The sequence below is a fragment of the Cucurbita pepo genome, chromosome 19, assembly GCF_057944985.1.
Source record: "Cucurbita pepo subsp. pepo isolate OVF chromosome 19, ASM5794498v1, whole genome shotgun sequence".
NCBI lineage: Eukaryota > Viridiplantae > Streptophyta > Magnoliopsida > Cucurbitales > Cucurbitaceae > Cucurbita > Cucurbita pepo.
The window spans coordinates 12065728-12089402 of NC_141816.1; the positions used below are offsets into that span (position 1 = coordinate 12065728).

Sequence of the window (23675 nt, forward strand, 5' to 3'; positions counted from 1 at the left end):
GGTAGGTTGATTGTACAATCACATTAAGAACAGGTAGCCTTTTTGACAAAAATAATAATAATAATAATAATAATAATAATAATAATAATAATAATAGCAATCTATGAATGGGATGTAAGTGATAGATGTAAAATTATTTAAATGGGTACCTAAATTTCTTTCCCTCGTTTAATTTTCCTCAATTTAAAATGAAAAGCACGTGTTGCATTATTGATAGTGGCTTGTGTATTGATCATATTCAAAGTTTATTTCTAAATTTTAATATATTTTGATAAAAAAAAAATTGAATAATTACTGTAATTAAAAATAAGTAAAGAATTAAATGATAATATGAAACCAGGTTGGAGTGTGAGTTTCCTTCCATGTTTCAGGAATCCCAAATCGGACCAAAAGCCGCAATTCCAGACCTCTTACACGCATTCACCACATCTCTACTTCCTTCCGGATTACTCGTAACAATCACCACCTCCGCTTTCCATTTTCCGGCCGCCTTCACTGTCAGCTCCGCCACATTCGGCCGCCCGGAAACCTTCGTGTCGTGAATTATCACCTTCTCCTTCGGGTACCCGTTTACCATCTCCTTAATCTCCTTACCGAAATTCTCCTCGATCCCTTTGGCAACCCACACCAAATACACGTCAGCCCTACTTCTCTGTATCAGAAACGACAAAAACACGCAGATCCCAGATCCCGTCGCTACCACCAGAGCTCTCTCGTACATATTCACCAAATAAGGAAGTCCGGCGAAGTGGACCCCACGGACCCACAAGTGGGTCGGTGGGTTCGACACCAAAGATTTCGTGAAATCGCCAACTGCTCCGGCTAACATCATGTGCTCTTTTTGGCCGTCGGAAATGATCCCAAATGCGTGCCATTCTGATAACGGCGATGGGCTGATTCGGCCCAATAACCCAGGTTGGACCCCACCGTTGAATTTGATAATCGAGGCATGTCCGGAAGGGGCAGAGATTTGAACAGGAACGCGCCTGACCGTAACCCAGGGGAGAATAATTAGGAAAGTGATTGCGGTTGTGAACCAAAATTCCTGATTCTTAACCAAACGGGAACCGAGGTGGTTAGTGTATGATTTGGCAATTGGGTCGTAAGTCAATTTTAAAATAATGAAGGCCCAGAGGAGGGCCAGAGCAGCCCACCCGGCAAAACGGTGCGTTCGCTCGAAGACATTGTGGTGGAGATGGCGAACGAGGGGGAATGCTGCTAATGAAGATAGGCATAGAAGGGCTAGAATTGCTGAGGCAACTGCAATGATGGCTGGGGACGCGTTTTTTGGGTCCTTGAGAATCTGTATTAATAATGCGTACACAAGCCATGCAATGGAGGAAACTCCACAGCCGCTATGGATGCCACCTAAGCTCTGTAGGAGAGAAGTTAGGGAGGTTTTGACACAGAGAGGGACCCATGATCTTCCAATAATTGAGACGCTTAACCAAAATAGTACACGCAAAAACGCCTCACTTCGGCAAAGACACAACATGAATATGTTGCCGATTGAAAACAGAGCAGGGTTGTTTCTTGCATAAGGGAAATTGCGAGTGAGGGCGAGAATGAGGGCAGTTATGTTTAATGAAACAGAGAGAATGAAGAGGCGTTTGTAGAGGGTGAAGAGGCCTTGGTCGAGGAGGATGACGGAGAGCCTTGATTTTGGGTTAGGGGGAGAGGGGTTTTGTGGGGGTGGAACGTAGTGTCCTTGTTCGAGTGATTGCATCTCATTCTCGTCTTCGTCAGAGAGGGGTTGGAGTTTTTGTTGGTCAGGGTCAATGTCACAGAAATGGCTGCTTGGTTTGCTCAGTGATCTTCTTAGTGAAGATGAAGATGAAAGGAATGTTGTAAAGGAGACACTACTTTGATGGAAGAGTTGATGTTCCTCAGCTTTCACTTCAAAGGCAACGCCTCTACAGCTCGAGAACCTTACGGGAGTTGCCATATTTTAAGAAGTGAAGAGAGCGAGATAAGGGTTATTGGAGTGGCAGCTGCTTCCTTGGATTTTATAGGGCTTCGAAGTCTGACTTGGAATACATTCCATTACACTGTGCTTTGTATTGACCAGTCAAACTCCAAAACTCACAGAAGCCTGACGTGTCCTTTTTTTTTTTCTTTTTTCTTTTTTTTAAAAAAGAAAAAAAAAAATCTCTTAAGGCTTCTTTCATCTAGCCATCAAATTATTAAAATGTAGCTAATGAATGCAAACATAGCTTCCTGTTCATATAAATAAAAATAACACGTGACATATCCCGATTAAAGTAAATAATATCATATTAACATATGTAACTCGATAGAATATGTTAGATACGAATTTAAGTCTTTTCTAAAAAAAAATTGAACAAAATTGACCAATGTATTCCTTATTTATATATATATATATATATTATTGAATGTTTAGTATATTGAATATATGGATCATATTTTAGGTAATGCAATCAAAGATGTCATATACGTGCATGACATTACAACACTCAAATATGTAATTAGGGTTCTTGTTTTTATGAAAGAAAATGAAATACATTGATCATCTTCAATCTTAGTTGTAATAATTGATAAATTATTTAATATGGAGTTCCATCTCAATATGGAATTTTGATGGGTGTTCTGGAGATCATTGAATACAATTTCGTCCTTGAATATAATTTGGTTCGAAGAGTTGAATTCAAAGTAAACACAATCCTCCATCCGAATATGTCTAAAAATTGCCTTTTTGATTTGCTTTGATTTGTATTAATTTGCGAAGATCAAATTTTGTATGAGTTAATCGTTTACACGGTTGTGAGGACAAGGTTTGACTATAAAATTTGCCTTACTTATACGTAAACTTTTATTCTTATTCTTGATTGGGTCATATTTGCATCATAATTTAAAAATTAATTTAGGTAGGTATACACGAAATGATATTAAAAAATTCTCTTTCCTCATAGGTTTTTTTTTTTTTATTTCTTTTTTTCGACAGAATAAATATCTTAACCATTTGAACTAAGTGGAGATTGATGTCTTAATAACACAAACACATTTTAAGACATCATATTACAACAAAAAAACACATTTTAAGACATCATATTACAACAAAATATTGGAATAACTAAGAAATGGGGATTTGCCATTGACTTTCTATTCTTATAGCTAAGAAATAAATTATTGAAAAAGTCAACATCATGAAATTAACAATGAATTTCTCCATCTTCATATTAGAGAATGGTGCAAGGAACATGTTATGACGACATGTCGACATATGCATTTCCATTATTGGCAAGTGCTTATAATCAAAAAAGAAGAAAGAAGAAAGAAGAAAATAATGGTGGTGGAGTTGAATGGATGAGTTTGAAAGAGAAGATATTGGAGGCTTTGGTTTTGTTATTATTTTAATGAGCAAGTTGGGATGAAATTCCATGGCTGCAGCTTTTGAGGGGGCCAGCCCAGATGAACCAGTTGGTCAACAAAAGTGGATAGAAGCTCTTCATGGGCATATCATTTGTAATTCAAACTATGCAACGTATTTGAAACAAGATAATTATATACTTATAACTCCATAATGCTGTTGTTGAATTTGAAGGTCAACCATATGCAACTATATCTCTCATTATACCATAATATTGAACTATTCCACCCTAAAGAATTAGAACAGCAGTATGCCGTTTCAAAGGTCAGATTCCACATTTGTTAAAAAGGGGAACGAAACATTCTTTATGAGAGTGTGGAAACGTTTTTTTAGTAGACGCATTTTAAAATCGTGAGGTTGATGACGATACATAACAAGTCAAATCGAACAATATCTATTAGCAGTGAGATCCTACGTCGGTTTGTAGAAGAGAACGAAATATTGTTTTATAAGGGTGTTGTAGAAACCTCTCCCTAGTAGATGAGTTTTAAAATCGTGATGCTTACGGCGATACGTAACGAGCTAAAATGGATAATATCTACTAACAGTGCAAGCATGAGGAATGGAAGGAAATGAAATAAGAAATTAAAAAGAGGGTTTTTGGTTGTTTGTAATGAAATAATGGTGGAGTAATTTTTAAAGCATACGTTGGCTTCTTAAGATTTGGTCAAACTAAATGTGTATGATGATGATGATAATAATAATAAATCTTTAAATATTTATTTCCAATGGGGCTATGAACAATAATTGCTTCATTTTGAGAGAAATGATGCATTAATTATACATAAAGTAAAAGAAATCCAAATGAAAGAAATGAAGCAAAATGAATAGTTAATGACCAACAACAAATAAAGGATCAAAATTCATGTTCCTCCTCGTTATCCATCAACTTCCAAGACCCATCACTCTGTTGAACCATACCCTTATTCTGCAAACATCGCCAAGCCACTGGCACGAGATGCTCCTCTTTCAACGCATCCAGGCTCTTATTAACCAACGCAATGTCCCTCTCAATCTCCAGCTTAAACCCTCCTTTACTCCCCTGCGTTCCTGCCACTCCATGCAGGTAGCCCTCCAAATTATGCCAACTACTCAAGCTCCCTGGGCTCTTCAAGTACTTGGACTTTCGAGTGTCGATTTCCAGTTCCTCGCCCACGTCCGAGTAACCGATAATTGGGTAATTTGGGACAACGTCCATTGCGTTTTTCACTCGTAAAACGTGTACATCTTTGAGTTCCGAGAATGCCCTTTTGAAATCTGAATCCCCCACTCTGGGGCTGGCGAAAACGAAGGACGTCACTGGAATTGGCGCTGCCTTTGGCTGCCTGCTGCCTGGAATGTTGAGTCCGTTTGCTACTATGTCTACGGCGTTTAGCGTGGCTATTGCTGCGCCAAGGCTGTGTCCCGTTGTGATTATGCTAATCTCTTCGTCCTTGTACTGCTCTACCAGCCTTTTCACCTCGCTGAGAACCTGGTCAGTGTGTAATGATGAACTGAGTCACTCATAGAAATCAAATCAAATTTGGGATCTCATAGTCTGTGCTAAAATAAATATTTTTTAAATTAATCCCAATTTATTATTTATTTTTGTTAATGTAATTTTCTAATGTGGGATAGAATCCCACATCGGATAATTTAGGAAATGAATGGGTGTATAAATGAGTAATATCATCTCGTTGACGGAAGGACAACTTGCCTGGTTTCTGACGCTGGTCTTGGTAAAGGGAGAACGGCGATCATCGGAAGTGTAAATTGAATACCAACCCTGATGGACCCTGACATCGCTGGACTGCCCAAAGATTTGGGGAGCCGACGTCAAAACAAACTCCATATCATCAATCCACTCCAAGCTTCTCACAGTGCCTCTCCAAGCAATCACAATATCTCTCCGCCCCAATTCCGCCGCCCCTTCGTCGGTCGCCACCGCCACGTATCCAATCCAATTCGATTCTTTGCTCCAAGCCTCCCTCGACAACGGCCTCACAATGAAAGCGTCCGGCACCTTCACTTGCGAAGTTGCGTACAAAAATTTGGTCACTCTGTATTTGAATGGGTTCCCCTTTTCTAACCCGACTTTGGCGAAGAAATCTTGCTTCGAATACCGACTGCTTCCCGCGAATTTCGACGCCTTCTCGGTGTTGAATGTGTCGTAGGTTGCCTGCGCCATTTGTCCGTAGTGCAATATGTAGCGTCGGAGCTCGATTTGTAGTGGTTCCAAAAGGCCTTCCCAATTGTTTGACCCAATTAATTGTCGCCAATTGTTGTTCCCAGTAGTGTTGTCCGAGCTGCTGCGCTTATCCATCGTCGTCTTGGACTTTTTTTTGTTACCAAAACATCCCCACACTACCAGCTTTCTTCCACATTTGATTCCCACTCTTCTCTGCGAATTGCAATTCATTTTGCTATTCCAAATTTGATGTGAATGAGATGAGCATAGATTGCAAAACTGGAGATGGGTTTTGCTTTAAAAATTTGTGTGTATCTAAACCACTTGGATTTTGGATTCCCAAAGCCTTTTATTATATTTGAGGTTAGTTAAAAGATGAACATCGGCAAAGATATGCTTGGCTTTGAAGTCATAGACTGGTGGCCAAGGTGGTTGCGAGCTTGTCAAGGCAAGTATTGCCACCTCCACTTTCCCTGTCTTTGCGTTGCTTTTCAATGGAAAATGGCATAAAGCAAGAAAACACTAATCCTACAGTTCAATCTTAAAACCCTGATCGCCCACCCGAATTGCTCCTTCTCCTTTGCTGCATGCCCCACTAGATTTCCTGATATTGGGTCTGCATCCATAACAAAGCCCATATTACTTCTGCCCCCATACCCAAATCTGCCCCCATACCCATCCGCCCCAAATATTTACTCTCGCCTTTTAGTAAGTCAATCAACTTAAATTTCACTTTTAGAAAAAAAAAACAATTTTAAAAAGAAAGATTTTTTTTTTTTTTTTTGTTTTGAATAAAAAACAAAAATATTAATAACATATAATTGAAGTAAAAAGTCAGTCACTTGTATAATAAATGAAATAAACAATAAAGATGTGATATGGAGAGTGGGAGTGAAAGAGGGAAAGGGATTCAAAATTCAAAAAATGAAGAGAAGAAATGGATGAAGAAAGGGAAAGAGGGATGGTAAAAGGTTGTATTGGGAAATGAAATGGAGGAGAGGGGGTGGAAGGAAAGAGCATTGATGGCTTTGGCTATGGCATTTAGTGCAATACTATGAGCAGCATGGCCCTATCCTCTTCTCTCTTTTTCTTGCCAGACTTGCTTTTTGGCATTACATCTTTCTATTCAAACTTACCTCACACCGATCCACTTTTCCCAAATCATAAATTTGCTAATCCTTAATCATAAATTTGTTAATCATAAATTTGTTAATCCTTCCCGTGGAGTAGATATACTCTAAACTATTATTTTTGAGGAAGGTTAGCATATGATATAAAATTTGTGACGCTCAAGTAAAAAAAAAGTACATAAATGGATAGAGACCACATTCGAATAAGAGTAATCATGTTTAAAGTCCATTAGAAGAAGTCATAAGTCGAAGATGAAATCAGGCAATGGATAAAAGAGAAGGTGGCAGGGTATGAGGAAACAACGTAGCTGGGTCTAGCTTTTTTAATGTCTCAATATTTGATACCATTTTAGCAATTCATACAAGAAAACAAGAATATAGCTGAATTATTCTTATTGTGTGATGTCCAAGTTTGGTGGCACAATTGAAAAGTAATAGGCTTGGGATCAAATGGATTCATATTAATTTGGAAGAAAGACCCTAATATCCTAAGCCTAAATGGGAGAGATGGGGGAGAAATTTGAAGGGGTGTGGAAGATTTGGCATTGGCGACCATGCCGCTGCACCCAACAATCAACATTTGGCATTTGGAGGAGAATAAGTAAGGACCACGCACATTGCATAAAATGTAGAAATACGTAGATATTAATTGTATGTTTGTGGCATTCCCTTTCATGCTAGCTTTCCTCACATGCTGCCGCAACCACTACCTCTCCCCTCATCTCCTTGCTTCTTTCATGAATACACCGCCAAACATACCCACAATTGTGTCATTGGATTTAAATTCCAAGAATAACCCATTTCTTCACTTTTGGGTGGCTTTTAATGTCACGATGTTATAAAGCAATTCTGAAATTAGTATAATGCTGTTTCCCGATGTGCATTTGGTAATCCTTTACTTCCAAGTTCACGGATCCCTGTTCCTTTACAACAACTACAACAACCATAGCGTACATCAGAAATTGATATATGAACCATTTCAGTTTTTGCAAATGCTAACTTTCGATAAATGAGAGGGCTAGCTAAGCCTTGGCTCGGTAATGTGTGAAAATGATAACACCGGACGTGGGGGGTGTGCGGTAAGTTAGTTAATGGTCAGTGTTGAGGCATTGAATAGGGAGGGCAAATGATGCATCATTCATAACAATCTTTTCAAGCAATTCCCATTTCTCCCTTTCTTAATTAATAAACTTTTGATCCATTCACAAGTTTGGTTGCTATTTAACGCTAGTTCATATTGACTCGCTACCTATCGTCATTAGTCTCACAGTCTTAAAACGCGTGTGTTAAAGAGAGGTTTCCACGCTCTTAAAATGAATATTTAGCACATTTTTTTTTTTTTTTCTTTTTTTCTTTTTTGTGGATTGTGATAACTCATACTAGGAGAGAGGAACTAAACAATACTTACAAAAGTATGAAAACCTCTTTGTAACATACCAACGATAAGTAACAAATCAAAACTGACAATATTCCCTAATAGTGGAATTAGACTCTTACACTTTCCTTCTCCTTGAGACTGATAGTTGCTTGCTGTCATATTTGGCCCTTCGAGATTGCGATGTTTTGGTTGGTACGTGGTAGATGAGGGCATGTGTGTATATGTACATGTGTAGTAGACTAGATTATTTAGTTGATTAATTTTAGAAGTTTTTTTTTTTTTTTTTTTTGGGACATACAACAGCTCAAAGTTGAGGATTATTGGGAGTGAGTCCCACTTAATTTAGTATAAGATCATGAGTTTATAAGTGAGAAATACCATTTCCATTGGTATGAGGCTTTTTGGGGAAGCCCAAAACAAAACCATGAAAGCTTATACTTAAAATGGACAGTTTTGATTTCTAACACAAACTTGGCATCTTTATTAATTCAATTATTCATCTTTTTCTTTGGTAAAGAATGAGTAAAAGTTGTGTGGAAAAGGAAGAAAAAAAAAATCTTAAACAGCTTAATTAATAATTAGTGGGAGGGTTTTAATTGGCAATGATGAAAATTTTAGTAACAAGGCAAGTTACCAAAACTATTCAAAGCAAAGAAAAGATGAATGAAATTAACAAAATGATTTTGTGCATTAATTTAACTAGCTTTAATTATAAAGTTGAATCCACTCCCTTGTTCTTCAGTATACACTACGCCTCCACTATGCATTTTTGTGCTAACTTTATTATTAAATAATTTATGGAAGTATGTATTTAATGGTGTAAAATAATAGTTGTCCAAATTTTATTTTGTTTTTAGGTTTAGAATTGAAAAGGGTTAGATTAGTAAATATATTATTTATAATATATAGTTTTTTTAGTTGCGAAATTAAAGTAAAAATCTTATTGTGATTCTTCATATATGTTTGCATGAAATATTTTACTAAAGAAATAAATAAAAAAAGAAATAAATTTGATGAAACAACTCTACTGGGGGCTGGAAGCAGAGAGGGGCAGGAATTATTTAATAAATTCAAACCTGAAAGGGCCAAAAATATTATAAAAATAATTGGTTGGAAAATTATTGAGCTGACCGTTGGAAGGGGGAGGGGTTTGTACTAGTTTGTGAACTTTTTATTACTCCGGTGGCTGCCCCACCCTCAAATCCCACGCGCCCTCAACTCCAACGACTCACTCATCTCCTCTCTTCGCTGCTTGATTCCTTCCCCTTCCATAACGCATGTACTTGTCAGGGCCACAAAGCGAGTAGAGAAGTTTTACATACTCGCCGCGATTGTTTAGTTTCTTTTTCTTATTTTCTTGTATTTTCTTTTTCCCTTTTTTTTTTTTCTTTTTCAAATTGGCGAAGGAGATCCAGGGAAATACGACCGTTCCTCGTGATCGACGCCATTGCCCTCTTGCGTCTGTTGTCTTCGTCGCTTCTCCCACCCAAACCCAAACCCAAACGTTCTCTGTTACTTACTTTTTCCTTTTAACAATTCTGAAATTTTTTATTTACACAAACTCCAACTTTCTTTATCTCTCTCCCTCTCTTATTCGCTTTCTCTCTCAGATGACACGAAGACAAGGACGTTTCGTTCACACTCTAAACTAGATTGAAAATTGGAGGACTGTAAAACCTCAGTCCCGACCTCCTTACCCCGAAGCTCAGAGAGATACAGACAGAGCGAGAGAGAGAGAGCTTCGAAATGGTAGCTGGGAAGGTGAAGCTCGCAATGGGGCTGCAGAAGTCTCCGGCGAGTAGAAAGGTTGAGAGTTCACCGAAGCCATCCACCCCGGCACAGCCTTCTCCGAGCTCCGGTAAAATTTCTCAGAAAACTGTCTTCTCCCGCTCGTTTGGTGTGTATTTCCCGCGCTCTTCTGCTCAGGTTCAGCCTCGACTGCCTGACGTGACGGAGCTCCTCCAGTTGGTCGAGGAGTTGCGTGACAGAGAGGCGCGATTGAAGACTGACCTATTGGAGCACAAGCTGTTGAAGGAATCTGTCGCCATTGTTCCTATGCTTGAGAACGAGATCGCTACCAAGGATGCGGAGATTGAAAGAGCGTCTAAGCGGATACTGTTCTTGGAGGCGGAGAATGAGAGATTAAGAGTTGAAGTGGAGGAGGTTAAACAGAGTGTTGAGGAACAGAGGAGAGAGAGTCGAGAGAGAGTAAAAGCAATGGAAGGTGAAATCGCGGAGCTGAAGAAAATGGCGTTGGATCGACGCAGAATGGAGCTTATTTTGGAGAACGACGAGCTTTCGGCGTCGCAGAGGTTCCAGGGATTAATGGAGGTCTCGGGAAAATCTAACCTAATCAGGAGCCTGAAAAGACCGACCAAGTTTTCGGATACTGTTGTTACTCAAGACAATCATAAGGTTGAACAACCAGAGGCGAAGAAAGAAGAGGTTGAAACCGAGAGACCGAGACACTCGCGAAGTAATTCTGAAGAACTCGCCGAGTCCACTCTATCTAACATAAAATCGCGAATACCTAGGGTTCCAAAACCTCCTCCCAAACCTTCTTCCTCTTCCTCTTCTTCTGCCACTTCTTCCTCCTCCTCCTCATCAACTGGCTCTTCTGGTGACGCTGAGAAAAAGATCCCAGCCCCACCCCCTGTCCCAACCAAGCCAACGCCACCGCCGCCTCCTCCGCCACCTTCGAAGTCGGCTCCGCCTCCTCCTCCACCGCCTCCCAAGGGTAAGAGGCCGACGCCGGCGAAGGTGCGACGAATACCGGAGGTTGTGGAGTTCTATCACTCATTAATGCGGAGGGATTCTCGGCGAGAACTCGGCTCCGGTGTTACGGAACCGCCGTCCTCCGCCAATGCTCGTGACATGATCGGAGAGATCGAGAACCGGTCCACCCACTTACTCGCTGTAAGTCACCGGTCATGTACTCTGTCTTTAATTTACGATTATGCCACTATGCTGAGCCTTTTGTCAGTGAGAATTGACTAGTCCTCAAATTTTTTGGATTATTGTAGAAAATGTCTTTTATATTTTTTGGTTTTGGATGAACGAACCCTTTTTTTTTTCTTTTTAAATTAGTATTTTAGCTTCTAGATAATGTGAATTTCCAATGAACTCCGGACAAATTTCAATCGAAATTTATAAACTCCAGCTGAAATTCAAGAATCCAGCCAAATTCCGGCCGGAATTCATGAATTCCGCGCCGAATTCATGATTTCCAGAAATAAAAAAACAACTCTGTTTCTTATTATTATTATTATTTTATCTCTCTTTCTTTTGAATAAATAGTTTTTATTATTAAAGTAAAAAAAACATTATCTCAAATTTTTTAATTTTGACCAACAAAATTATTTGCATTGATTAGATTGCATCATGGAACAAAAATTCAGTTTTATAGTTTCAAATATAATTTTGATAGGGGTTAGTACCTAAATAAAAAATAGTTGATGAATATTTATTTGGATTTTATTATCTAATCGCTTTTTTTTTTTTTTTTTTTCCTCTCAAGACTGGCAATTCTGTAATTTCAAGTTGAAATGTTTACTCAATTCACATGGCTTTTTCTTTTTGGAGGTTAAGTAATTCAAATGTACCCTTGGCCTTCTTCCCCCTCTTGTTTTTCAAATACAAAATAGAAAAGAAAATAAAAGAAAAGCAAAGGCTAAACAAAGCGAAAGCTAATCATAGAGAATTAATTTTGTTTGAAGCCAATGCCAAATAAAGATTGATTTTGAGTAATATCAACTCCAACATCTATGTGTTGAAGAAAAAAAAAAAAGTTACTTCAACTATTATTCTTTTTGGGTTTTGTTTTTACTATGATTCTCATGAACAATCAATCCCCCATGTTACTTGCAGATAAAGACGGATGTAGAGACTCAAGGGGATTTCATAAGGTTCTTGATCAAAGAAGTTGAAAATGCTTCATTTACTGACATTGAGGACGTTGTGCCATTTGTGAAATGGTTGGATGATGAGCTCTCATATCTGGTGGATGAAAGAGCCGTGCTTAAACACTTCCAGTGGCCGGAGCAGAAGGCCGATGCTCTACGTGAGGCTGCATTTGGCTATTGTGATCTAAAGAAGCTGGAAGCCGAAGCGTCATCCTTTCGTGGTGATGCCCGCCAGCCCTGTGGTTCGGCTCTCAAGAAGATGCAAGCTTTGCTTGAAAAGTATTCACCATCTTACTAATTGATTTTCACCTTTACTCTTTTAGTTTCGTTTCTTAGTGTCTGTTCTTTATGCGCAACAGGTTGGAGCATGGAGTATACAATCTGTCTAGAATGCGTGAATCTGCAACTAAGAGATACAAAGCATTTCAAATTCCAGTGGAATGGATGCTTGATAGTGGAATTGTGAGTCAGGTAAATCCCCCATCTCTCTCCAAATGAAACAAATATGGTTTAATTCTTGTAGCTTAGTTCGGCTGGTGGGTAGGAGTATCCAAGAACAGATGACTGCTCTGATCAATTAAAATAATTAAGTTGTTGATCCATTTAGGCGTGGTCCCTTTTAATGGTGGATCCGTTGTGGGAGAGACAGGGAAATAACTCTGACAAACTCTACAGCGTAATGTAATATAAATATGGAGAATAGTTAAGAAGATGACAAAAAGGATGTTTTGATTTTGCCTTATTTTCCTCTACCCTTTGCCTGCACGCGCACATGGGAATTCCCAGATTTCCAAACTTCACCTTCTTGTCTGCTTTATATATGGCTCTCTTAAATTATGGGGCTAGCAAGAGAATCAGATTCTTCTTGTTTGCTATATGCAAAAATTGATTCTTTTTATAAGTTTCTTTAGAATGAATAAGCATACTGGGAGTTGTTTGATAATAAGTAGTATTCATGCATTTTATAACTCAACTAAGCCCTTGGAAGCTCCGGAATGCATTGTTTAATACGGTTTGCGTTCAAAATATGGTATGATGGTGGTCCAGTAGGAGCCAAGTTGGGTATTGTTTAATACGTTCACGTGGTATTAGTTAAGTTATTGGGTTGAAATGAAATGGGTCTGATCTGAGTCAATTAATGTGTCACAGATCAAGCTTGTCTCTGTAAAATTAGCAATGAAGTACATGAAAAGGGTATCCGCAGAGCTTGAAACAGTGGGCGGTGGACCTGAAGAAGAAGAGTTGATTGTTCGAGGCGTTCGATTTGCTTTCCGTGTGCATCAGGTAATTTTAAGGGGACCCCATCTCCTTATTGACATTAATTAAATTCTGTGGTTAAGTTCTTCATAAACTTCTTATTATGTGCAGTTTGCTGGAGGATTTGATGTGGAAACAATGAGGGCATTTCAAGAGCTGAGAGACAAGGCAAGTTCATGTCACGTACAATGCCAAAACCAGCAACATAAGTACGTATGCAGTAGCAACAGGCCTACAACTTGTTAATCTGCAGCAATCTCAGCTTCAGAGGGCTCTGTTTTTTGGGTGTAAAGATCATGTTTGTGAATATTTTAATGGCAGCGGCGGCGGCTTTGTTGGGATGAAACTCCAATTTATTCATTTAAAAAGCAAATGAACTGAAGTGAGGTGATATTATTATTATTAATTATATGGGAAAAAGGAAGGGGGAGGGAGGCCAGGCCATTTTCTTCGTTCATATGCATTCAACTTTCAATAAGTAACTATGCTCTGTCGTCGTCCTCTGAAAACATCGGCAACTGTTGACTGGTTGATGCTGAATGAAGGGTGTTCTTTATAATATTCTTCTTCCCTCATGTATTCTTATTCTTATTCTTATTCTTATTCTTATTCTTATTCTTATTCTTATTCTTATTATTATTATTATTTTAATAAGTAACTTTGCTCTAATTTATTCATAAAATCATCTGTTGAGTGTAGAGTGACAAATAAATAAATATATATCAGAATATGATTTACACTTCAAGTTTTGATCAATTTAACTAATATGACGTAAGATTTTTTATATTAATTTTAATAGCCAAGAAAATTAGTGACAATGAATTAATTTTTTTTAAAAATTAATGCATATGTGTAAAATCTTAAAATATTGAAACTAAATAAAAATTAAATTAAAAAAATAAATGAAATATAATATAATATTCTAATATCAAATTTAGGGTAATCCTTGTAAAATCCGTTCGGAAAGTGGACTTGGATTTGTAGCTTTCTTACGCATTTGGCAACGCGTCAGCTGCCAGTTCATTGGGTGATTTCAGGTTTCATTCTTACCTTCATTCCAATAATCATCCTTTATCTTCTGCGCATTTGATCTGCCCTCGAGTTTTTCGCCTTGTCAAAGCTGCTGCTGCGTCGTCCATGGAGGTCGAGCAAGGTGCACAATCTGCTCCTGTTAGCAGCACAGCTCCGCCCATGAAGCTCTTGTTTGTCGAGATGGGTGTTGGCTACGATCAACATGGGTGAATTCTCAGCTCTTTTTATTTTTATACTTACAAGTGTTAATTTCGGGAATACAATTACAAACTCGTTTTCAGAGAGAAAAGAAGGAGATTAACGAGTGTATTCTCTTTTGCCACAGTCAAGATATCACGGCTGCTGCGATGCGAGCCTGCAGGGATGCCATATGCTCCAATTCGATTCCAGCATTCCGTAGAGGTATGTCTCAGTGGATTTCATATCCTCGCTCTATTTGTTATCTGCTTAATTAATTAATCATGTGACAGGAGATATGAGTTCCTGAATTAAGCTCCTTGTTCTTGGCAGCTTTGATTTAACATTAGAATTTAAGCTATGTAGTCTTTCCTTACTCCATAATAGGCTGTTCGTGTGCTTTCTGTTTATTTTGGTTGGCAATGCTTGAATCAGTGCACTCTACCTCCTATAAACTACTTTCATTTACATATATATGGATCTTGTTTTTATTTGAGTAGTCATGACACTGTTCTGGATTTCTTTTCAGATTCAGAATCTCATTTTTATGGACTTCTGCCTTCTGCAAATTAAGTTTATGTTGAAAGAATGCTGCTAATTTATTTATGTTTAATATCTTAATGGGGACTAATGACAAGGTGTAATGTAGGTACCATTCCTGGAGTCTCATTTGGAGAGATGAAACTACAGATCAAACTTGGAGTTCCACAGTCGCTTCAACAATCCTTGGATGTTGAAAAAGTCAAGTCCGTCTTTCCTTAGTGAGTGCTGAACTATTTTAAGTTTGATGACTAAATTTTTTTGGGGAAAACACAGAGCACTCTTTCTTGTGTCAAGCTATACCTTTTTACTGATAATATGTAGCTGTTAAGGGCTACATCTTGTGTTTGAGGTCAGCTCATTAGTATTACTGATACAAACACAGTTCATAATCCTGACAATGGGATGAATAAGTTAAACTACTAGCCAAGCTATCTTTGCAAAATAACCTAGCAGATAGGGGATGGAACAGTAACTAGGCACAAAAGCAAATGTAATAAGCCCAAAGCAACAGAAGCTGCAGCAAAGATTTGTTTTGGCTGCTCAACTGTAGAAGAAGGCCGATTAGATTAAGATGCTGTGCTGGTTCGTGGCTTGCTTTAATGCCCCTCCCCCACCCGAACTTGTGGGTGTTTCAATCACTCCAAGCTTCTCTGTAGAACGTAATATTTGTAGGCAGCTTGAGCCTTGAGGTTAAGTGATGAGGATTTGCAGGTGTTGCCTTAATTTATTTACACTGCAAAGAATTTTCAGTCCCATACATGTTAAGTCCTGCAGGGCCCCTATTGCACTGAAAGTTATTGGATCACTTTTCAATCCATGTTTACAATTTCTGGTTCCTTGCTTATCAAAAATTAAGCGTGACAAGCTTTCGCCTCACTATAGGTTAATTCCAGATTCATCTTTCAAGGAAAAATATTTGAACAAATTCTGTAAGGAACCCTTTTACCCTTGTTTTGGTTAGTTCGTGTGATTAATATGTAAGAATATAGACAAGAGTAATACCTCGAACACAAGTAGGGAAGAGCGTGATTTAGAGTTGATGAAGGCACCCAACTATGAACAATTGTTCTGAACTGTTAGAGCTAATCTCTTGGAGCTTGTTTTAGACTTCGCAAGGCCTTGTTCGGTTTGCATACATGATACATCTTTAAATTTTTTCTAGTCAAAATGTCCTCCTGTTCTCTCAATTCAAAGAGGCGTTATTTATTTTCAATTACTTTAGTTCCAAGCCTTTTACTAATGTTATGGCTATCAACAGACTTTCTATACTTAACCTCGGCTGACTTGATCACTTGAAGTTTTTTGAGGGATAGACAGCAGAGGGATTGAGGCTGTGGGGATTCTCTGTTGGTGGGCCAAGATGATATAAATAATCCTTAATCTCCGAACTGTTCGTTCTTATCACATGTCAAAGACTCAAAATAGAGATGCTTACTAGGTTCTTTTCTAATCGAGGGCCCTAGGCACTCATATGTCATTTCTCAGTTTTAAAGGACTAGATACTTTCTTGGGATCTAGGTTATTTATTATTATCATTTTAATTCTAGGCTCTGCCAAATAAGTTCTGTCTCTTAGATTGATCTGATAGGAGTGTATTCAGCCCCTAAGCCAGCTATAAGCCTGTAACAGAGATGTTGAAGCCTGAGGTTTAGATTCCTTTTCCAATTATGCCAAGATTCTCTGAGAGCTGCTTCATCTTGCCCTGATAATCTGTCAAGCTAAATGCTCCTTTCTTTGTCCTCTGGGTTCGCCACCACAATATCCTTTTAGTCTTTTCCAAATTCTTCTGAGCTACTTGTGCTGTAACCTCCAGAGTGGGTGGATTGTACAAACATGTAGAAGTTGATCAGTAGTCTAGTAACTAACTTCATCAATTTGGCTTCAAATTTTATTTTTCTGTGCGAATCATGATTAACTACCCTGTTGCTTGCTTTTCTGTTGGTCTGCTATTTCGATTTAGTACTCTTGGAACCAGTTATTTTGAAATACCATGTTAATGAGAAAGATTGTTTGAATTGACTAACATTATCTCCCACGGATGATAGTGAACACCTCTAAACTATCGTTTTCGGAAGATTATTGAATCTTTCCATCATTTGATTTACTGCAGTGGGAAGATTCTGAATGTTGAGGTTGTCGATGGTGGCTTAATATGCTCCAGTGGTGTGCATGTGGAAGAAATGGGAGACAAAAATGATGACTGTTACATAGTAAATGCCGCCGTATATGTTGGCTACTAATTCTTGTTGCCTTATATTCCTTTCGAAGACCTTGAGGATTATTTACCGGTCATCTTTGATTGTAACCATACAGTTAGTTATGCTTGATGTTTCAGTTTCCTTGGAGATATTGCTAGAACCGCAGGGTTATTTCTGGGCTCGATTAATCGCTCAATTTTGGTATTTCTTGGTTTCAACGTTCTGCAATATACTGTTTCAAACTCATTTTTTGGTTATCAACATCTATGATCATTAAACGAACTGACCTTATCCAGTTCGTGGAATGATTCAATCGGACCCATATCTTAAAGATGCGCAATAGAGTACTTTATTCCAGTTTAATACCAAGCAAGATGCCATCTTGATACCATCTCACTTGTATTCTTTCCTTATCGATTTGAAACAATTTTCTGAAACGGCAACAAATAAAATCATCAATTACTTTGTACAATTGCTTTGTTGCCATTACATTTTTTTTCTTCCAATTCCCGTTAAGGTGGTTAATTAAATGAATGAAGTTCTTTCTTCTAACACTTCCTGTGAGGAATTGCAGAGACGAAAAGAACCCCAAGTGTTTCAGGCTTGGCCTTCACATGGTAAAAACTGCATAGAGAAGCTGGTTCCAAGTGTCGGGCAATCCGGGAAGGCACCAGTGGCTGCAATCTGTTCCTCCGCCTTCCCCGCTGTAAGTAGAGGGATGTGCATCTTTCCGGAGTTGCGACAACGTTGTGATGTCCAGCAAGAAAACGGGCTTCCTTATTCTACTCAGCACTCTCTTCACAATTTCCACCGCGGGTGGCGCCCCTGCTGGATACAGTGACCCTGAGAGCGGTACGCTTTCTCCATTGCAACTCCTCCTTGGTTGGTTCCAATCCTTTCCCCTGGTAAAAAGTATTAACATCAATTTTTCCAGTTGAGAAAGAAAAACAAAGTTATATTCTTGAATTCTGCAGAAACTAGTTGAGCAGGTATAACTAACGTAGTTTTCTGGTGTGAAAATTACTGCTCAACAGCAAAATAGTTAAAAAGAATAGGAGGAATAGCAATGCATTAAATAGGTAGACACAAGTAGGACATTGTTTTTCGTCGGCAGATGAAAAAGCGATTTGCATGTCAATTTCCATTTTCATGTATACACTTTTACAGACCTCCGATGACAGGCGTGATTTTTACTTACTCATAATGAGTGGGGGAGATTCCCTGGAAAATGACTCTGGTTTTGCTTGGATCAACATTCATGTCCACCCATCTTGCCCAGGTGGTCAGCCCTTGATAGAAGGCCTCCAGACGATCCATATCTTTCTTCACTGCATTTCCTACTTGCACATAATCCCACCTGAGCAACAGCACTCGCAACCGTCAGATTTTACCTTACCATCACCAACCACATCAGCATGATGAAGAAAAAAAAAGAGGTTGATCTTACGCTTGGGATCTTCCAGTGTGGGTCCACCAGTGCCAAGAGTTGAATATGAGCACGTCCATTCCCTTCCACACATTGCCTCCTTCAATGGAATCAAGCTTTAGTACTCGTCCAACCTTCTCTCTCACTACGTCCACAAGGTAGGGCGTTCTGTGAAGAAGCAAGCTTACTCGATACTCCTGCACACACCAGATTGTTCCCTCTTCTTCATTGGTTAGGTATATTATTATAAATTATTGAACAGAAAGTTATTATTCGTGTTTATTATTATTATTATTATTAATGTTATCATTGTTTGCATATGGTTTTGTGATATTATTTGTTTTGTACTCTTGCAGGAGAACCCGAAAAACAGCTTTTGAAAAAGTGAATAAAGAATAGAGAATAAAGCAAGCAGACAATTAGTATACTGTGAAGTGGGAGATTTTGAAACAGAAAATTGGAGAAAAAGAAAAAGGGGAAAGAACTCGCCTCGAAAATCACAGTAGAGAGTGATTCCCTCCTGACTATGGAGATTTTGGCTTTTGGTGCCGACGCTAGGATCATACATGTCAAGGATTGCCACATGTTCAGACTCAGTGAGTCGCCTACAAACATTATCCTCTTCCCTCTCCACCTACTCAGAAGCTCCAACCCATTAAACCTTCAAAGAAATGAACACATTTTCTTAGACAGACAGAGATAGCTGCTTTGATTTTGCTCCCACATTTTCAGAGAAGGAAGCTTGACATTTGCGAGAGCAGGATTGGCTAAAAATGGAAAACCTTACAAGAAGGAAAGAAAAGAATGGAGTAGTACCTTGGAAGATCACAGAAGTCAGGTTTCCAAGTGTACTTGAGGTAAGATCGATCTGGTCTGCCATACTTTTGGCAGTTAAACTCAGGGTCTATGAATGGACAGTTTGAAGATTCATAAAGAGGCAAAGAAGGATCAAAAACCCATTTGCCTTGGAACAAATTGCACCCCCTCCCTTGCTTGCTACTTCCCACATTGCTGATGTTATAGAAATCCTCAGCTTTAGAAGCTCCAAGCAAAAAGAGAAACAGAAGTTGTAAAAGCAGGAGAGACAGAGCTCTGAATCGAAAACCCATCTCAGATTTTGGGCTCTGACTGAAAAGAAAGGGAGGGGAGCTTTGGGTAATAGAAATAGAATAGAAAGAAGCAAGTGGGTCTATATAGAGACAAACAAGAGAAAAGCCTGATTATTATCATTATCATTATCATTACTATTATTTAAATCTTTTAAAACTTTATTCCATGAGCTGGGAATTGAATTATCTTGGCTGGATTGATGAAGCAAATACACTTGTGGGAGTTGAAATTGAGAGTGAGTTGCAGTGCGCTGGTTTGCACATCGAGGGCCATAGCATATTACCCACCAAGCAATGATGCACATGGCTCAATGATGTTTTGGTTATCTAACTACCAAACTTTATTTCTTATTTTTTTATTCTACCTTTTAGTTTCTTCATTCAAATATCCATATAATATATCAATGCAATTACATGTATTACAGGATTCCAAAGTTAGGATCAAAATGAGTTTGAATGATTTGGTGGAATCAAGTATGTCCCATCAGCCTAACGTGTTGCTAAAGCTATGTTGATGTTCTTATGTATGATAACTTTATCACATATTCAAATCAAAAGATATCCTTACTGGATAAGTTAAGAGGCTCTTTTTTATTATTACCCTCATTTTGGATGGAGTGTGCTTCTTCAACAAAAATCCAGCTTCTAGTTCTTCTACTTTCTCTCTTTTTTTTTAACATTTAATATTGTTTGAGCCTTGAATTATATCTTATGTTTTATCTAATAAATTATATTTATGAAATTAAATAACGTAGAATGTACTTTATTACAGCTACGTAGGAATTAATTATGGTAAAGTGAGCGCCACACGATTAACTTGGGGCTATTCTTTTGCTTTCATAGGTATGAAAGTCAAAAAGAAATTAAGATAACGACCCTTTTTTTTATATATATATAAATATATATAAATAAGTTGAGAATTGGAATTACAGTGATTTTTATAAATACTGACGTAAGGAATTAAAGTTCTGCAATAAACATAAAAATTTAAATGAAGAGCTTATAATTTATGAGCTTTAAAGACAAGGATTGTACGAAAAAAATGGGTCTGAGGCTCTGAGCCGCCAGCCCCACCTCCCAAACAACCTTCCAAACACAGACCGAGTTAGGTCGCATGCAATTTTCAAACTTTTATTTCATAATTAATTTTTTAAAATTTTATTTTGTTCATCAGTTTTTCAATTAATATTCGAGTTTCACAAGAAGTTTAGGCCTCCATTGATGAATTTATTGCTGTCTTAGCACTTTGCCTAAGTGGGTTTTATAGCACTGCGCGTAATAACTGCATCACTCCTTAAATCGAGTGTTGACCCATTTGCACTGCTCTAAAAAGTCTTTATCTTAATTAATAGTGACGGGAAACAGGGTTTTCAATTAAGAATGAATTAACAGTAAAATTTAAAAATATTCCCATATAAAATAAAGATCTGTTTGTGTAAAGTTTGGATATGAATGGAGAAGGAAGGAAGAAAAGAGGGTGGGTGGGTGATTATGAATGATTGGAGCCTCCTAATTGGTCATGCTCATCAATGAACAAGCTTAAGGAACAATCAATGTTTGGTTAAGTAAGTAGTAATTTGGTGTTAGAAAAGTTGATTAAGGCTGTGGGTTCCCCACAGGTTGTTCAAAATTAAGATTTAGAATTAGGCAAACAAATGCGTAACTAATTATCCTCTAAAAATGGTCAATCTGCTATCATTTCAAATAAGGCTGCTGCTGCTGCTGCTGCTGGTGGGCTAGTGTAGCTGTCTTCATTTGAAGCTGGAGGCCCACTTACGAGTGCAATTTGGTGAGCCTACTCCTTCCTTTATTTTCAATCAAACTGCACAAAATATTTCACAAAACAACACACTTCTATGCTTTTCAGGCGTGTTTCGCCAAACATCTATTACTCATCACAACTATCATATTTACCCAATCATGTTCACCCTACCCTCCATTATATAATTCGCGTGTATTAATCTTTTTACACATCATCATTAAATTAATATAAAAATATTGTTCAATACATGTTAGGTATATTCAACCACTCACCTCTAATCCTTATTGCTATGAACACAAAAATTATCCTCTATTTTATAATTGCTTTTAAAGTTTCCAACATCATCATAAATTTCTCAGGCATGGTGCCATAAATTGTCCGATAGTTGCTTTCCTCGTCTCTCTCCATAGATATAGAAAAGAGGTAAAGTATTATCACATCAAGTTGGTCTAGTTGAATTACCTTCTAGATTATTCATTGTGACGTTTTGTTGTTATCCGTCGACTTTGTTTATGAGATCTTCTTTCTAGATTAATCTAACTTTATTTTTGTGACTGAAATTACATCTTATATTACGGATGATAATTATAAATATGTGTTGATATTTTTTTGTTATTCATAATTCTGTAAGATGAATGAGTTGGTTCTTACTTATGCTCACAAATAATATAACCTGGATATGTATGAATGAAGTTGATGGTTAAAAGTGGTTTTTTATTTTTCTCTTTTAAATATACACACGTGTGAAGCTAATGAGTGATGGGCTTTCAAGATATGATGGGCTTTAAAGAGCCCATATGGATCTTGAATTGGGCCTGTTCGGGTGCGGTCGTAATAAGGGATCGTGAGAAACCCGACGCGATCAGAACAACCATATCAGGATAAGGCTCTTTCTTCCTCCGAACCAAAATTAGCTGAAAGGGGGAAACACAGTCAGTCTAACAATGGCAGCGATATCGGTAATTTCGTCCCTATGTGTTTCGACCGTACGCGTTCCTTCAGCTTCACTTGTATTCTCCACTGGTTCTAGAAGTTCCTCCATATCTCTAAATACCGCAAACAACGCTTCTGCCCGTCCTGGACTGCTTCATTGTTCGTTTCTTCCTTCTTCCTCCCTTTCGTGTAAATCATCTTTCTCAGGTGAGGGATTCTTTCACTCCAATTTATGTATTGGTTCGAGTGATTTAATGATTTCGCATTATTGCTTGCTCATTTGCCAATGTAATGGAGTTTATAGGAAGTAGTTCGCTGAAGGATTTATTTGCTGTATTGTGCGTTTATTACTTTCTAGGGCCCTTGCATTTCGAATTGTATACGTTCAAGGTCGTTGGGTTTGATAACTCCATGCTTGCATTCGATTTGTTATGAATTCTCTTGTATTTTCCTTTTTATTCTTTCCGGTAACCGAATTGTGAGTGAATTATCCGTTGTGTTTTACTTGTTGAGGGGAAAGACTATGCCCCGCTTCCTGCAACATTGCGGCGCTTCTCTAGCGGTAGTTAGTTCTGTTGATATAGATTTTGTAACATTAACTTTATGGGAAAGAACTACTCATTTGCAGGCTTGTCGTTGGGTTTGGATTGGAGTCCTAAAATTGGGGTCGGACAAGGAAAGCGTCGGAGCTTAGTGGTTAGGGCTGGAAAGGCTGCATTATGTCAGACCAAAAGAAACAGGTCGCGTAAATCCTTAGCTCGGACTCATGGCTTTCGCCGACGAATGCGAACCACCAATGGTAGAGCTGTTCTAAAGCGCAGACGTGCCAAGGGTAGAAAGGTTCTCTGCACAAAGTCCAACCCTAGCAGCGGAAAGCGTGCTTAAGCTTTTCTCGCTTTAACTATTTCTAAGGTAAATTAGGCAATGTTGTCTAATTCACTCTTCGAATGACTGCTCAAGATAGCTCATTATATTATATTATGCTTTGTTATTGATTCATTTGAATGTTCCTTAACTCAGATTATCAATGTTAAATTCAAATTACTGGATTGCAAATTACTGGATTGGACTAGCTTATGTGATTCATACTTTCCCATTGCTCATTTGAAAATCTCCTCTGAACTGGAATATATACACTGATGCTTCAGGTTTGTTGTTTCTCATCTAATGTTAGGCCTTCTCGTCATTAATGTTTAGGTCTGAAATCTGAATCGTATCAGTTTCTCTCTAAAATTGTTCTTGTTTGAGCCTACTCTGTAGTTTATTATATTAA

General features: G+C 38.1%; 6 protein-coding genes across 6 annotated transcripts; 3 read left to right on the top strand and 3 right to left on the bottom strand.

The window, feature by feature from the left end:
- Positions 1-173: 173 nt before the first annotated feature.
- LOC111781706 (adenylate-forming reductase 06235) lies at positions 174-2042 on the bottom strand. The gene has a single exon (XM_087120274.1). The coding sequence runs from the start codon at positions 1943-1945 to the stop codon at positions 368-370; it is 1578 nt and encodes a 525-aa protein (XP_086976400.1). The 5' UTR covers positions 1946-2042; the 3' UTR covers positions 174-367.
- Positions 2043-4082: 2040 nt separating this feature from the next.
- On the bottom strand, positions 4083-6189 carry DSEL (alpha/beta-Hydrolases superfamily protein). Its single transcript, XM_023662573.2, has 2 exons — positions 5085-6189; positions 4083-4859 (listed from the first exon to the last, which is right to left on the bottom strand). Exons 1-2 carry the CDS (start codon positions 5784-5786, stop codon positions 4245-4247), a joined length of 1317 nt encoding a protein of 438 aa, XP_023518341.2. The 5' UTR covers positions 5787-6189; the 3' UTR covers positions 4083-4244.
- Positions 6190-9527: 3338 nt separating this feature from the next.
- LOC111781932 (Tetratricopeptide repeat (TPR)-like superfamily protein) lies at positions 9528-13783 on the top strand. Its single transcript, XM_023662672.2, has 5 exons — positions 9528-10979; positions 11931-12244; positions 12325-12436; positions 13115-13249; positions 13334-13783. The coding sequence occupies exons 1-5, from the start codon at positions 9810-9812 to the stop codon at positions 13466-13468; spliced, it is 1866 nt and encodes a 621-aa protein (XP_023518440.2). The 5' UTR covers positions 9528-9809; the 3' UTR covers positions 13469-13783.
- A 396-nt stretch (positions 13784-14179) lies between these two features.
- Positions 14180-17376, top strand: LOC111781127 (uncharacterized). The gene is made up of 4 exons (XM_023661571.2): positions 14180-14460; positions 14580-14656; positions 15081-15192; positions 17085-17376. The coding sequence occupies exons 1-4, from the start codon at positions 14360-14362 to the stop codon at positions 17212-17214; spliced, it is 420 nt and encodes a 139-aa protein (XP_023517339.2). The 5' UTR covers positions 14180-14359; the 3' UTR covers positions 17215-17376.
- A 129-nt stretch (positions 17377-17505) lies between these two features.
- LOC111781125 (protein trichome birefringence-like 38) lies at positions 17506-19707 on the bottom strand. Its single transcript, XM_023661569.2, has 5 exons — positions 19415-19707; positions 19088-19259; positions 18620-18795; positions 18371-18529; positions 17506-18074 (listed from the first exon to the last, which is right to left on the bottom strand). Exons 1-5 carry the CDS (start codon positions 19705-19707, stop codon positions 17783-17785), a joined length of 1092 nt encoding a protein of 363 aa, XP_023517337.2. The 3' UTR covers positions 17506-17782.
- Positions 19708-22320: 2613 nt separating this feature from the next.
- Positions 22321-23461, top strand: LOC111781126 (large ribosomal subunit protein bL34c). Its single transcript, XM_023661570.2, has 2 exons — positions 22321-22609; positions 23031-23461. Exons 1-2 carry the CDS (start codon positions 22414-22416, stop codon positions 23285-23287), a joined length of 453 nt encoding a protein of 150 aa, XP_023517338.1. The 5' UTR covers positions 22321-22413; the 3' UTR covers positions 23288-23461.
- Positions 23462-23675: the final 214 nt, after the last annotated feature.

What these genes read in the sequence shown, in the direction of transcription:
- LOC111781706 (XM_087120274.1), bottom strand. Translation starts at nt 1,945, where the DNA reads ATGGCAACTCCCGTAAGGTTCTCGAGCTGTAGAGGCGTTGCCTTTGAA.
- DSEL (XM_023662573.2), bottom strand. Translation starts at nt 5,786, where the DNA reads ATGAATTGCAATTCGCAGAGAAGAGTGGGAATCAAATGTGGAAGAAAG. An exon ending in AGACCAGCGTCAGAAACCAG is followed by an intron (nt 4,860 to 5,084) that starts GCAAGTTGTCCT and finishes CACACTGACCAG; the next exon opens with GTTCTCAGCGAGGTGAAAAG.
- LOC111781932 (XM_023662672.2), top strand. Translation starts at nt 9,810, where the DNA reads ATGGTAGCTGGGAAGGTGAAGCTCGCAATGGGGCTGCAGAAGTCTCCG. An exon ending in ATGCAAGCTTTGCTTGAAAA is followed by an intron (nt 12,245 to 12,324) that starts GTATTCACCATC and finishes TATGCGCAACAG; the next exon opens with GTTGGAGCATGGAGTATACA. An exon ending in ATAGTGGAATTGTGAGTCAG is followed by an intron (nt 12,437 to 13,114) that starts GTAAATCCCCCA and finishes AATGTGTCACAG; the next exon opens with ATCAAGCTTGTCTCTGTAAA.
- LOC111781127 (XM_023661571.2), top strand. Translation starts at nt 14,360, where the DNA reads ATGGAGGTCGAGCAAGGTGCACAATCTGCTCCTGTTAGCAGCACAGCT. An exon ending in GATTCCAGCATTCCGTAGAG is followed by an intron (nt 14,657 to 15,080) that starts GTATGTCTCAGT and finishes GGTGTAATGTAG; the next exon opens with GTACCATTCCTGGAGTCTCA. An exon ending in GTCAAGTCCGTCTTTCCTTA is followed by an intron (nt 15,193 to 17,084) that starts GTGAGTGCTGAA and finishes GATTTACTGCAG; the next exon opens with TGGGAAGATTCTGAATGTTG.
- LOC111781125 (XM_023661569.2), bottom strand. Translation starts at nt 19,707, where the DNA reads ATGGGTTTTCGATTCAGAGCTCTGTCTCTCCTGCTTTTACAACTTCTG. An exon ending in GACTTCTGTGATCTTCCAAG is followed by an intron (nt 19,260 to 19,414) that starts GTACTACTCCAT and finishes ATTTCTTTGAAG; the next exon opens with GTTTAATGGGTTGGAGCTTC. An exon ending in CACACTGGAAGATCCCAAGC is followed by an intron (nt 18,530 to 18,619) that starts GTAAGATCAACC and finishes GCTGTTGCTCAG; the next exon opens with GTGGGATTATGTGCAAGTAG.
- LOC111781126 (XM_023661570.2), top strand. Translation starts at nt 22,414, where the DNA reads ATGGCAGCGATATCGGTAATTTCGTCCCTATGTGTTTCGACCGTACGC. An exon ending in GTGTAAATCATCTTTCTCAG is followed by an intron (nt 22,610 to 23,030) that starts GTGAGGGATTCT and finishes ACTCATTTGCAG; the next exon opens with GCTTGTCGTTGGGTTTGGAT.